The 14,756-nt window shown below is 39.5% G+C and overlaps 1 protein-coding gene across 2 annotated transcripts in view; it reads left to right on the top strand.

Moving 5' to 3' along the window:
- INO80 (INO80 complex ATPase subunit) overlaps nt 1-14,756 on the top strand; it is a 131,703-nt gene that overhangs the window by 100,829 nt on the left and 16,118 nt on the right. For both annotated transcript variants that reach the window (XM_090270437.1, XM_090270436.1), the window contains exons 28-29: nt 8,353-8,447; nt 14,366-14,438. In XM_090270437.1, the coding sequence (XP_090126563.1) occupies nt 8,353-8,447; nt 14,366-14,438 (168 nt within the window). The remainder of the gene's footprint in view (nt 1-8,352; nt 8,448-14,365; nt 14,439-14,756) is intronic.

The raw sequence follows: 14,756 nt of genomic DNA, 5'->3' as shown, positions 1-14,756 counted from the left end.
CAGCCTCTCACAAGCCAGCTGGTACACTGATCCAGATGGGTTCCTAGAATACTGTCCTAGAGGGGGAAGCCTATACTACAAGGGGCCTGCCCTCCAGAAGATAATTCTGGTTTGTTCTTTTTTGGGGGGGGGGTCCCCACTTTTATGAGCTGCCTTCTCTTAGAACTGTTACCTTTGGGAGGTGTAATTCTGAACATACTGGAAAGATGGGTATTCTAAAATTGTTCCATGGGATATAAAGCAAATTGAGGTCACTGTTGACTAGCATTTTCATTAGGTCTTAAGAATGCTAGGACACGTGTCATGTTACAATCATCCTTTATTATGTTCATTTCTTTTTCATGCCAGCTGTAAGGCATTGTGCTAAGCAGATGTAAATATCAGTTCATTGTGGTCTTTGACAGCAAGGAATGTATTGTGTGTGTGAGTGTGTGTGTGTGTGTGTGTGTGTGTGTGTATCACAAACACAAATAACTGTCAAGTATACCCTGATACTGATGCCACAAGTGAAGCATAACATTGTTGAACACAGCAGGAGGGATACATTTATTTCTAACTGGGTCACTTGAGGCTTTACATAAACAGTGACTTCTGAACTGAACTTAAACAGAGTATCAGTCATCAGGGAGAAGGGCATTCCAGACCAAGGAAGCCAGGTGTAAAAAGGTACAGAGATGGGCCCTGCCTGGGCGGCTCAGTTGGTTAGAGCGTCTTCTCACAGACCAAAAGTTTGCAGGATCGATCTTCAGTTGGGGTGTCTACAGGAGGCAGCCGATCAATGTTTCTCTCTCACATCAGTGTTTCTCTCTCTCTTACCCACTTCCTTCCTCTCTCTCTAAAATCAATAAACATATCATTGGGACAACTGTGGTAGAACAACAGTTTTCAAAAATTAAAAATAATAAAGAACTTTTTACTTTTAAATTAAAACAAGGCACAGAGATGGGAAGGTAGAAGACATTTGCGGGGAATAGTGCACTGTGACTGGAACATGTGATATAGGAGAAAGGGAAATAACACAAGTATTTCATTCACTTGGTACAACTTATCTGCGCACCAGAGAGGTTGTAATAGACATTGAGAGGAGCCTCGGTTTTGCTGGTGATAGAGCCCAGAGATGGAAAGGGGCATGTCCAGGAAAACAGTTTCACCACATCTGCAGGTTTGTGGACCATACTGAGTCTTTCCCAAAAAAATGTTTTATGAAAGTGAAGTTGTGTTAAAACGAACATCAGAGGCAACTTTGAAATGGAAAAGAAGTCTCAGAATGGAAGTTAATGTTATAGATATAATATATATGCATTTTCCTTTATTTTTTCAAGTGCCCAATTATCCTTTCTGTATGACAACGATGGGTAGGAATTGTGGACAGACTATGCTAAGAACCTTATCTCATGGTGCTTATCTCCCCACCCCACCCCCTTTTTTTCATTAATGGTGGTGTGCTTCTGTTCCATTTGAGAAGCAGTAGAGGGGTTAAGCCAGAGGCTCTGTGCCCAGTCTACCTGAGTTCCAATCCTAGCTCCGTTACATACTGCCTATGCCACTTTAGAGACCTTACTTAACATCTATAGAATGGGTGTAACAAAACACCGACCTTTGAAGGCTGTGGTGAGGATTAGATAAGCAAAGTCAGGTAAAATACATAGACTAGTGATTGTCACTTCGTAATTCTTAGTAAATGCTAGCCGTAATCATTATTACTACTACTTTAAGATGAACCTAGTCCCTTTGTATTACACCATTGTTTATGTGAATGTTTCCTTTTCTTTAGTATATTTTAAGGAGTTAGAGGCACTTGCTGATGCTATTTTCAGTTATGCTGATACCTCTGTTTGCATGCCACTGCTTTAAAAGTAGGATTTATGGATGTGATCCAGACCTGACCTGTCTTCTCAACTTGTATTCTAAGACAGTAGTTTTCAAGCTGGTGGAGTAGGTTAGAGGGTAGGAGACTTAGGTAGAGATTGAGCAGGTGGGGCCCTGGACTCCCTACCCTTCTTCATCAACCAGAACAGTAATGCTTTTTACCTATTTTATATTAGAGGGGTTCCATATAAGATTTTGCTTGAAAAAAGTTTTTTCAATGCTTTAAAAATAGTATATAGATATGCCCTACAACAGTGTTTTTTAAACTTAACTGTACTTACAAGCCACACATGTTAAAATGCAAATTCCGATTCACTATGTATGGGTGTGCCCCTCTATTCTACATTTCTAGCAAACTTCAGGTGTTGTCAGTGGTGCCCATCTGAGGGCCATACTTGAAATAGTAAGATTCTAAGGGACCCTGCCCTGTCTTTCCTCTGTAGCAGTTGTTCTTAACTGCAGGTATAGAGTATCTGTTGCAATCATCTTTGGAGCTTTTTAAGAAATAACCAGTCCAAGCTCTTGGTTGGAGCATCATCCCATACACCAAAAGGATGCAGGTTTGATTCCTAGTCAGGGCACATACCTGGGTTGCCGTTTTGGTCCCTGTTTGGGGTGCATGCGGGAAGCAACCAGTCGATATATCTCTCACATTGATATTTTTCACTCTCTCCCTCTCCCCCCCCCTCTGGAATCAATAAATATACTTTTAAATAAAATAACCAGCCCAGACCTACAGACTCAGAATATCTGGGGTGGGTCCATGCACAGGTATTTTTTAAAATCCTGGTTGAGAATTACTACTCAAATGCTAAGATTACATCATGTACATAACCCCTTTGGCTTCTTCAGTAATTTTCAAAAATGGTATCTATTAGAACTTTATAGACCTCAAAACTTCATAAATGTTAAAAGCCTTAATTTTTATTTTATTAGTTCACGGTATTAGAACTTACTTTGGTTAGCAATTATTAATCCACATGAATCCATTTGGGAGTACTGGTGTTTCTATTTGTTTAATTAAAGGATAGTACTAAGTAATGAGACCTCTGGGAGAGGAGGAAGGTCTGCCTTTGATTCCTATTCTCTTTGCTGCTTTAAATGGAGCAAAAGGAATTCTCGTGACAAGGATCCAGGAAATTTAATCATTCTGGTGATTATTTTTTAAGCCTTTCCTAAATACCAAAATGAACTTGAGTGAGAGATACCTTTAGTTTCCACATGGTGCCTTGTGTAAGACAGGACTGGGTAATGGTTGATCTTTCTGTCCTATAAGCCTTTTTTAATGTGCAGGTGACTAAGCATGACACAGTTCCTATGAACCACAGTAAAGCAAGCAGTGACCATCCAGCAATAGTCCTCAGACATGTGAGTAAACTACAGAGAGTTGGAAGATGACTGGGGAAGTTATACCATTTTAGACAGTTTCTGATTAACCAGATCTCAACTGCTGGCTTTGAAAAGAATACATTAAGCAAGGCTCTTAAGATAAATCTTAGAAAATCTTTTGATGCTTTCACCATTAAGTGGAGATAGACTTTTTTTTTTAAAGATTGGTTTTTAAAATAAATTTACAAATATGCTATGAATACTATCAAATCATTTCTTAGAATTTGTATTTTATTTATTTATTTATTTATTTATTTATTTATTTATTAATTATTTATAGAGAGAAGGGGAGGAAGGGAGAAAGAGAAGGAGAGAAACATCAATGTGCGAGAGTACGTTGATTGGTTGCCTCTCACATGCCCCCAACCTGGGACCTGGCCCGCAACCCCCCAGGCATGTGCCCTGACCGAGAACTGAACCCACAACCCTTGGGGTCTCAGGACAGCACTCAATCCACTGAGCCACATCAGCCAGGGCTTAGAATTTGTATTTTTCAAGTATATTTTATTGATTATATTGTTACAGCAGTCCCAATTTTTTCCCCTTTACTCCCCTCTGCCCAGTCACCCCTTCCCTCCAGCAATCCCATCCCCCTTAGTCCATATCCGCGGGTCATGCATATATGTTCTTTGGCTTCACCCTTTCCTATATTGTTCTTAACTTCCCTCTGTTTTGTACCAACCAATTATGCTTCTTAATCCCTGCACCATTTCCCCATTTCTCCCCCTTCCACCTCCTAGCTGATAACCCTCCAAATGATCCACATACCTATGATTCTGTTCCTATTCTGGTTGTTTGCTAAGTTTGTTTTTGTTTTTATTTTTATTTTTTTAGGTTTTTTGTTGATAGTTGTTTGTTGTCATTTTAATGTTCATAGTTTTGATCCTCATTTTAACAAGTCCCTTTAACATTTCATATAATAATGTCTTGGTGATGATGAACTCCTTTAGCTTTACCTTGTCTGGGAAGCACTTTATCTGCCCTTCCATTCTAAATGATAGCTTTGCCTGATAGAGTAGTCTTGGTTGTAGGTCCTTGTTTTTCATCACATTGAATACTTCCTGCCAGTCCCTTCTTGCCTGCAAAGTTTCCTTTGAGAAATCAGCTGATAGTCTTATAGGCACCCCTTTATAGGTAACTCTCTGCTTTTTCTCTTGCTACTTTTAAGATTCTCTCTTTCTCTTGAACCTTTGGCATTTTAATTATGATGTATCTTGGTGTGGTCCTTTTTCGGTCTAGCTTGTTTGGGACTCTCTGTGCTTCCTGGATTCGTATGTCTCTGTTCTTCGCCAAATATGGGGAGTTTTCCTTCATTACTTTCTCACATAAGTTTTCAATTTCTTGCTCTTCCTCTTCTCCTTCTGGCACCCCTATGGTTTGGATGTTGGCATGTTTAAAGTTGTCCCAGAGGTTCCTAAGCCTTTCCTCATTTTTTTCAATTCTTGTTTCCTCATTCTGTACTGGTTGACTATTGTTTTCATCCTTATGTTCCAAACCATTTATTTGAATCCCGGGTTCCTTCCCTTCACCATTGGTTTTGTGTGGATTTTCCTTCATTTCATTTCACATAGCTTTCACTTCTTCCCTTATGCATTTGCCATACATAAGCATATCTGTCAAGCCTCTGAGCATCTTCATCACCAGTGTCTTGAATTCTGCGTCTGTTAGATTGTGTATCTCCTCGTCTGTTAGGTTGGTTATCTTCTAGTCTCTTAGTTCTCCCACTGGAACCTTGATCCATTCCCTCTTTTGGGTCATACTCCTCTGTCTCCTCATCTTGACAGGCTCCTGTGTTCGTTTGTCTCTGTGTCTTAGGTAGGGCTGTCGCTCCTGTTAACGTTGTAAGGTGCAGAGCCTTAGGTTTTTCTCATCAGTAGAGGGCGACCTGTTTCACCACGTTGTGGCGCTGTATGTGGGGGAGGAGTCTGAGAGGGAACAATGTCACTTGCTAAGCACTCGCCCCTTTTCCAGGCACTTATCCCACTTTGTATGGGACTGGCGCCTCTAGCTGCTGCCTGCCCATTGTTTCCAGAGTGAATGGTTCTGCAGACGTTCTAGGACCATGGGGGCCCTTTAAACAAGCGGACTCTGCTGAGAGACCAGGATTTTCTTCCTCCAACCCAACCCCCCCTGGTTTGCACAGTCAGAAGCAATGAGGCTTAATTTCCCCTGGCGCTGGGACCGTGAGCTTCAGGGTCTGGTCAGGAGCCGGGAACGCTCCCCAGGTGTCCCTCTCCACTTTTTAAAACATGTGACTGGGCTTTCCAGCAGCTTGCAGCTGCCGCGGCCTCCACACCACATCCTCTCCACCCTGGCTCCGCCCCTCCTACCTCTCTGGATGAGTATTTCTTTATATCTTTGTTTGTTGTACTTCCATGCAGCTTGATTTTCTGGAATTTCTGGTTGTCTCTAGTTTTGAAGTAGTTGTATTTCTTCTTAGTTGTGGAGGAAGACGCACCATGTCTGTCTACACCTCCATCTTGTCTGGAAGTCATAGAATTTGTATTTTTTTTAAGGATTTTATTTATTTATTTTTAGAGAGATGGGAAGGGAGAGAAACATCGATTGGTTGCCTCTCACACGTGCCCCTACTGGGGACCAGGCCCACAACCCAGGCATGTACCCTGACAGGGAATCAAACTGGTGACCCTTCACTTTACAGGACTACGCTCAACCAGCTGAGCCACGCTCAACCAACTGAGCCATGCCAGTCAACTCTGAAACTAGAAATTCGAGTGGTAACAGTTCTTGAAGAAATTAGGCATTTCTTTCCAGATGAACATTTGATTAAGTATCTTTTTAAACAGCCTACACTTTCAGAGAGACAGCTAGAATAGCTTTGATATGGCCAGAATTTGTGAATGACAGAAATACTAAAATTGCTTTTTTTAACTCAGCCTTTATCTTTTAGCTGTTTTTAGCATGACAATGTAGACATCCCTCTGTTCTGCTATTAACTGCTTTTTCCATGTCCATTTACCTGATTTGAAGCTGTTTACTGAAATAGGATCTAAACTCATCTAAACCTTCTGAAATCCCACTACTCCCCTAGGTGGAAAAGTGTAGGCTTAAGCAGTAAACAGAAAAGATTCACTTCTGTTGCCTTAGTAACAGGCTTTCTGTAATCAGAATTAGTTTGATTATGGTCTAGGATTAATATCTCTGGTGTAGTGACCTTGATATTTAAATGATGTGAACAGCAAGATCTACAAGAAGATTCATTCGTTTATTGTTCTCATTAAAGTTAGAAGTTCTGGTTTAAAAGGCAAAATAGTGCCTTGCAATTGGTTAAAGTCCAAATCTGTGAGATGTCTATGTAGTCTCATTATTTTGTTGTTTTGTAGGGCAGCATTCCTGACTGGATTAGTTGCCAAGTGATAGCATTTAAAGACCATCTCCATGCCATCATCATTTTCATCTTCTTTCTTGAATTCCACCTTATCCAGAACATCCCTACTCTTCTGCCTTAAAGCTGTTCCATTATGGGGCTTATACCACTGAATGTGACCTTGAAGTTCACTGGCTGAATATTTGCTGCCCCTCTTTGGTTATCAGAGTCCTTAGAGAACTACCTAGAGACAGAAAGAAATAGTAAGACATATGTGTGTGTGTGTGTGTGTGTAAATGTGTGTGTGTGTGTATACACATGGCATACATATATACACACACACTTATATGTAATAAAACAGAGTGAAGATGTGTGCCTCAATGAAAATTGTCAACCAGCTTTACTTCACAGTTACACTAGCCAGAGACTCCTGCCAAGGCATTAAGGAGTTTGGAGGACTTGCTCTAAGAGTAGGCTGTCATATAACTGTATGAGCCATACCAAACTGTATCAGCCTTATGTGCTTAACTACCCAGCCAGCTATAAGAACTGCACGTGAGAATTTTGCAATACAAGTTCCTATAAGTAGGCAGCTGCATTGAATTCTTGACAATAGTTTCTTTACAAATGAGCGTTTTGAAATGTAATCCAGTAAAGAGGAAATCAGTGCTCATTTGGACATCACCTGTAAAAACTGCAACTTCTAAGAATGGAGCTAGGTCTCCATTGCATCTCTGGATGTCTCTTATTCATACTTAAAAGTTGTGATTCCTCTGACACATAATATCAAAAACATTCTCTGCCATGGAAAGTTACCTTGTCTTTTGTTCACTCCGATGCTTTGGCCTCCCTTAACAGTGATGCATGCTTTGCTGGAAAAGGAAGTTTAGGCTGTAAATTCAAGGACTTTGGTCAGCAAGGATTTGCTAGGAAGAAACAGATCAGGGTGAGTGTTATTTACTGAAAGAAAACTAGATAGTCCATAGCCATGAGAAACATCTGGTTGGTGACTGAAAAGCCATTTTGATTTGGAGATTTCATTTCATTTATTTGTTTGTTTGTTTTTCTGAAACCTACAGAAATCTGCAGAAAGAAGGTTAGTTTCCAAGTTGAAATTGAGGGTAGTGGTAGTCTTCACTTTACCCTCTATTTTTACTCACTTGTAGTAAACTCAGAGAAGGAAAACTCTGACTCCAAAAAACCTCCGCTGCCTTGCGGCATACCTCTTCAGGGGAAAGGCTAAGGGAGTAAACCCCGACAGAAAATCCGGAGCCGGAGTCCCTAAGGCGGTTTGACGTTGTAGTCAACACCGGCAACTCCTGCGGCGCACCTGAACCCAAGCTGTATCGACTCCGTCTTTCCCTTGGACCCTTCAGCTGCGAAGAGAGGGGGGGGTCTGCTGCATGGGCAACAGCAGACCCTCCATATTACCCTGCCCAGGCTCTGTAGCTTCAGCGTCATCACAAGATGTCGATTCAACACGGGAGGAGACAGATACCATGTCACTCCCGAGTCGGACTGCACAGCCATTCTCGGCGGTGCAGATAGACTCTTAAGAAGCTACACCATCGTCTCTCGAGACGGACGGCTGCCGACGACGAGTAAACTCATCCACAAATAAATTCCTATATTTTTGAGATTGCTTTCTCCTCATTCTGGATATAAAGACTTGGCCCCAGTATGGATGAAGTAGAAGGTGGGTACATGGTTGTGTGAATTGGAATTTGCATCAGACTGATTTATATATATTTACTCTTGATTGGCAGGAATATATGGTTTACAGGAAACACACCTATATGAGGCTTGATGGCTCATCCAAGATCTCAGAGAGGCGGGACATGGTTGCTGATTTTCAGAACAGGTAATTTTATTAGGAATTACAAAAATCCTCTTTGGTTTTCCTCTAGTGCTTGAGATGAAGTTCTTTGTGTTTGTTGGTTTTTTGGGGAGGTGTTTGCTACCACAGTTTATTTGCAGGTAAACAGTACAACATTTACAGAACATATTACATGCAGTCAAGTCTGTACTTCCCTCATACACTGAGATGATGAAGTTTAAAAGAAACACCAACACATCTCAGATTAAGTGATTATAATTGTTCCTGCCATCTTAAGAGGTAGCTAACTCTGCTCGTAGCAGTTCAGATCTGTGTGTCTATGAGAGAGAGAAAAATGAATACTTGGTAATTTTTGTGTTTGAAATCTGCTTTCTTACCTAATCAGTGCCTTTTTCTTTGGGCAATAAAGGAAATGATTTCTGAATATGAACAAAGACCCTCCTTATGTAGATAATATGTATGTAGGAAAAAATCCACTAAGCTGTATTCCTAAATGTTAACAGTGGAAATCTCTGGGTGTTAACTTATAGTTGATTTTAGTTTGTTTTTGCTTATCTGTTTCACTTCTTATGAGTTCTTTTATTTTTTTCCTAAACATCGTCCTTTTTCCTGCTTTCCTTCTAGCATTTTCGTACAGCACAGTATGACAGCCTGCAGTAGTGTGCAATCTTACTCAACTGGCAGCTCTCAGTTTCAGTGCTTCTCCTACCTGATAATGAGCCTATAAAATTTCAAATACTGCCTGCTGGATGCTGATGGCTTACAGAGTCATGATTATCCTAAGTGCAGGTTCTCCCTATAATAAGCAGAGTCTGGTTACTGCTCTCTCCAAGGAGAAAGCCAAGCTCTGCTAGTGACAGGTCTGCTGAACTCCACCCTTAATTTTCCTTCTTAAACCTGGAGAACCTAAGGAATAGAGTAGATCTCAGTGTTCTGTAAGTCAAAACATTCTGAATTTCTGGACTTTTAATTGTGTAGACTGTTAATAGTTAACTTTTGAGTTCTTTGGAAGGAAATTAAGCACATAGCCATTTGTATTTAGGTTACAATTGTTTTTATTTCGTTCTGTTTTAATACATGGTTTACTTCAAATTTAGCGTGAAACAAATCCATAGTTCAACAAAGAATGTCCTCTGATTGAGTTTTTGCTATTGCACGATCCTTTACAATAGAGCACAGATAAGGAGATATATCCTGACAATTTGGCTTACAGTGTATATTCAGCTTCTGAGTTGAAACTATACATCTGAATTCAGGTCGGCTTTTTTACAAACAATGGAGGGGAAGATCTGCTTTGGACCTATTTTGTTTTGTTACGTTGGAGCGACTGTGTATGTGGCCTAACCTAGCTTCTCACCTAGCAGAAGCTATCAGCAGATTTTTACATTGATTATTTAAGCCATATATAATAAGCATAGTAGTACCTCCCTGCCCTACCACATTTGTTATGCCCTCTGCAAAAAATTTTACCAGCTGATCTTCATCTTTTCATGATTCTGAAATCAGATGAAACATCTTTTACTTTGTTCTTATCTACTCCAACCTAAGAGCTCCAACAGACAAGAATCTTTTGTACAAGATCTACAGACTGTGTTTTCCCCAAGGTGCCTTTAATTTCTCCAGGCATGATAGCACCTCTGCTGTGGGCATACTGGTATGAGGTGGCATGAGTTGTGTGTTAGAAGAAACACCATTAAGTACTGGGTATTTCACCTACTACTGTTTGTGTTTATTTTTCACTAATATGTTTAATACTATACAGTTGAGGATCTCGTTAACATCAAAGCTATTTTTTTCCAGTAACAGTTGGCATTGTTATATGTTATAATAAAATGCCTGTTGAGGACAGTTTGAGAAATATTTAATGAAGAAAAAGAAATCACCCACAATCCCATTACTGTTAACATTTTCAAATATTCCTCTAATCTTTAATGTATGTGTGTGGTTATAGTTACATGTTGACACCATGTTAGATAAGATTGTGTGTTCTAATTTCTTCTACTTACTTTATTACAAACATTTTCATAAAGTCTTTGTAATCATTATTTTTAATGACCATTATGCCATTACACTGGGGGTACTATAATTGTTAAAAATGGTGAGTGAATATTTTTGTTTATAAATCTTTGTCACCATATCTTGGCTTCTAATGATCTGGGTTTCTGAGTTGTAGTGCTACAGTTATTCTTCTAGCTGACCCAATTCCCAGGGAACTGGACTGTGAAACCCAGAGCTCAGTATATTTTAATGACCTTTTTAGTGGGGAAAAAAAAAATCAGTAGATGTATCTAATTAATGGTTCCTAAAATCTTTTATTTAACTTGTGAAGCAATTATTTGGGCAATTCCAATAGCACACAATAGTTTTGAAAAGCTTAGCTCTTAGCTCATTAAATTAAACTATTATTTACTTAGTAAATATCTTACTTTGCACAGCTTTTCTGGAAAACCTTACTTGAGCTTCCAAACCCTACAGCTGAGAATTTTTAGGGAGCAGTGAGTCTTTTTAGTCAGCATTTGAATAACCATTACTTTAACACCCTGCATCTAACATGAGGCACACTGAAACAATAGACAAACATCTCCTTCCCTGCATACATTACGAGCTAGATGATTAGAGTTGGGATTATGGCTAAAAAATAATCTCCTACGTCTCACATATAGAAATGAACTGTGCCTATGCTGACCAGAAGCTTATCAGGCAGAACCCTCCAAATGGGGGAAAAAGTTCTCAACTTAGAAATTTGAGTGGCTGGAGTAGGCCAGTAGAGAGAAATAGACAGGTGTTTTTGAAAACAAAAAAGCATGGCATGCCAAATATTTTTATTATTGAAAGGACATTAAAAAAAATTGTAGTTTCATCTGGAAAGCCCTGTGGCTCAAAGGTCAGCCAGAGTAAACAAGCACTCCTATAAAAAACCATTTACATTCCCTTCATACAAGATTTATTTATGAGGGATCCTTCCAGGAAAGAGTCTGGCTGAGACTAAAGACTGTTTGGCCAGGATGTCCTGACTGGGCAACATTCAGAACATGTGACCAGTGTGTGATCCTAGAAGCCATTCACAAGGTCTTTGCTCTGGGCGCCTCGGCCTTGGCTTCACTTCTTCCTACCCCATGACATTTACCAAATAGATCCCCCCCAGTTTTCTGACCACTCAGGCTGGGCCTTTGGGAAACATGAGTAAAAGGGAATGTACTGTGGATTTTTCTTTATTTGTAAGTGTTTCAGAGCTCGTGTTATCTTTTATTCTGGCTCAGCAAGTCTTTATTTACTGCAGTCAGCTACATGCTCAGCACTATTTGGATATTTTGGTGCAAAGAATTGAGAGCGTGACCCAGGCATGCCTTCACTATATGATTTCATAGACAACCTGGAAGGAAGCCTGGTCTCCAAGGCCTGTTCCATCGCAGACCCTGAGTTGAGATTCCTTTTCAGCCCCCTAGAGGGCACCCAAACCACCATGTTGCCTTAAATTTTGCTAATTTATTTTTACCTAGATTCCTTTCACTAGTGGTTTGTTGTTGTTGTTGTTGTTGTTGTTGTTGTTAAGTATAGCCCCTGTTTTTAAGTGATTACCACATCTGGAGTCTTTATCTCTCTGACTGTCCAGGTTATGGAAATGTTTTATTATAGTTACCAACAACTATCATCTACCTCCCTCCCTGCCTGCCTCACCCCTGTTCCCCATCGTTCACTTAAGCTCAGGCTCTGGACTTCTCTCAGAATTACCAAAAAAGTTCTACCATTGGGTGACTCCAATCAGCTCTCACACAAGTTTTGGAGAGAAGCCTCAGACCATTGACCCCACCTCTGTACCCACCAAAGAAGGAGAGAAAGATGTATGGGGAAGAGCAACCTTGTCAGGCAGGGCCAAGAGATTAGTACAATCTAGAAAGCTCAATTTTTATTTGAAGACTTACTGTGGTTAAGTGTTCTTCCATGGTCTGTGAGGTATCAAGCTTCCATTTACATCATCCCGTATCTGTGGGAAATGTGTTTATGAACTGACAATGCCTTTTAACTTTTTGGCTTGCCCTGTATGACATAATCATAAGAGAATAACATCTTATAAATTATATAAATAAAATTATGAAGTATTAAACTTCATGATAAAATTCAAGGATAAACTAGTAGAACTTTTGTAACAGTACACTGCTTTTGGAATCATGCCCTACAAGAGGCCTCCAAACATACTGTTATCCATGCATGCCTCTAGGAAAGTTGTGTTCAGTTGAATGCAAATAATGGAGAGCTTTCTACTAGGACCTATCTAGCTTAATGAATAACCAGGAAGCTTATTTCAAAATAACTTCTTCTCTGATATTCATGTTGGCTGTTGATATGTCATCAGTTAGTCACTTCAGCTGTAAATACACCTTCAGCAGTCAAGTGACTTTCTCAGGGAAGAACAGCATCAGGATGAACACATTCTGACGTCAGTGTGTTTCCATATTTTTTTTTTTACTTGAATTCAAAGAATAAAATTCATTTTAAATTGGGATATGGTACCATACCTGAAATTTCACAAAACAATAGTTTTCCTTATGACCTGTGATGATGTATTGTATTTCCTAATCTGTTCCATTTCTTTCTTTAAATTACTCCTTTATTGGTCCAGATCCACCAAATTGATTTCATGCCCAATGATAGGTATGACCTGCAATTTGAATAGCACCAATCTAAATGAATTTCCAGTTGTAGTTCTCATTGTAGTCATGAAGAAAAGGGATTAACACCTTTATTCAGAGGATGATAAGGTTTGCTCACCAATATAACGCAGTCCCTTAGAAATGTTCTAGAAAATAACATCAGGTGGCAGGGATGTGAAAATACAAGGTAATCTTAAAAATATGTTTGTGTTATCTGCAAGAACTAGGTTCAAACTGAGCCCCTAATTGTATATGTGTACATAGATAAATCTTATAGTGAAAGCCTGCTTTTTGTGATTTGGCATGGCCTTGTTCCTAGAAAATATTTAGTAAATATTTGTCCCCTGAATGAATGACAGTGGCACCTACTGTTTTATTTGTAATTCTAAGTTTCTTTAAAAGGACATGTAGCCCTGGCTGGTGTGGCTCAGTGAATTGGGTGCTGACCTGCGAGCCAAACGTTCACCAGTTCAATTCCCAGTCAGGGCACATGCCTGGATTGTGAGCCAGATCCCTAGTTGGGGGCACACAAGAAGCAACCACATATTGATGTTTATCTTCCTCTCTTTCTCCCTTCCTTCCCTTCTCTCTAAAAATAAATAAATAAATTTTTAGGAGTACATTTAATGTGCATGGAAACGGAAAACTACATCTAATAGTTTCTGTGTAAGGACTGTGTTGGCATTCATCAGAAAGTACTTTAATTGCAGTCTGTCTTCGTAGATTGATCCTAAGTTCAACTTAAAATGTACATGGAAGTAGTGACCTGAATCTTAGTGCTGGGAGTTTGGGTCATTTTTCCGGGACTGACTTTTTTCCTCTGAAAATGAGTGCTTTGGAATTATAATTAGTACTCAAATTACTGGAAGTTATGATTCCTGTGGGAAACACCAGGAAATAACTGATTTGTCTCCTCTGTATGAACTATGAATGTTGTGACTTGTTAAAATACTACTATTACATTTAAAGAAAGGCCTCTACTTCCATGATAACATACTTTTCTGTTATATTTGCTATGTGTTTATAATTATATTACCTACCAGTTCCTATTAGTGGGCAGTGAAAGTATATCTGCAATTTGAAACATGATAACCATGGTTTGATCATAGCAACAGAGCACCTTTTTGTACAATGTGTCAAAGAAGCATTAGGTCAGGCCTGGGTAACCAAAACTTTCTAGCCCTAGATGTTGTTATGTCTTCAGTCTGTATTCAGAGATTCCTCTCTTATGCCACATGCCTTTTTTCTTTCTCAGTTTTTCCTCTAAACATACCCCTCCCTCTTCTGCAGGAATGACATTTTCGTGTTCCTGCTAAGCACACGTGCTGGAGGACTGGGGATCAATCTCACTGCTGCAGATACAGTAAGTCATGAGAGCACAGTACACCGGACGTGCAGGTTTTCTATAAATACGTTGTTTGATTGGTATTACCCTTTGCTTTGTGTCACAAACTTTTTATTTCTTTGCCTTCAGTTATGTTAGCAACACTGGTCATACTGTATCTGGAACTGAAACATTTTAGCTTTCCTTTGGACTTTTCTATCCATTCTGTTCGAATAAATTTCTTATACATTCATTCAACAAATATTTGGTGAATGTCTACTATGTATCTTATACTATTGTAAACAACTGGAGTATATCAGTGAGTAAACACTTAAAAAAAGATCAGTACAATCAGGA

This window comes from Furipterus horrens, unplaced genomic scaffold (genome assembly GCF_987537825.1).
Source record: "Furipterus horrens unplaced genomic scaffold, mFurHor1.1.pri manual_scaffold_3, whole genome shotgun sequence".
In the NCBI taxonomy this organism is placed as follows: Eukaryota; Metazoa; Chordata; class Mammalia; order Chiroptera; family Furipteridae; genus Furipterus; species Furipterus horrens.
This window is presented reverse-complemented; position numbering and strand designations above follow the sequence as displayed.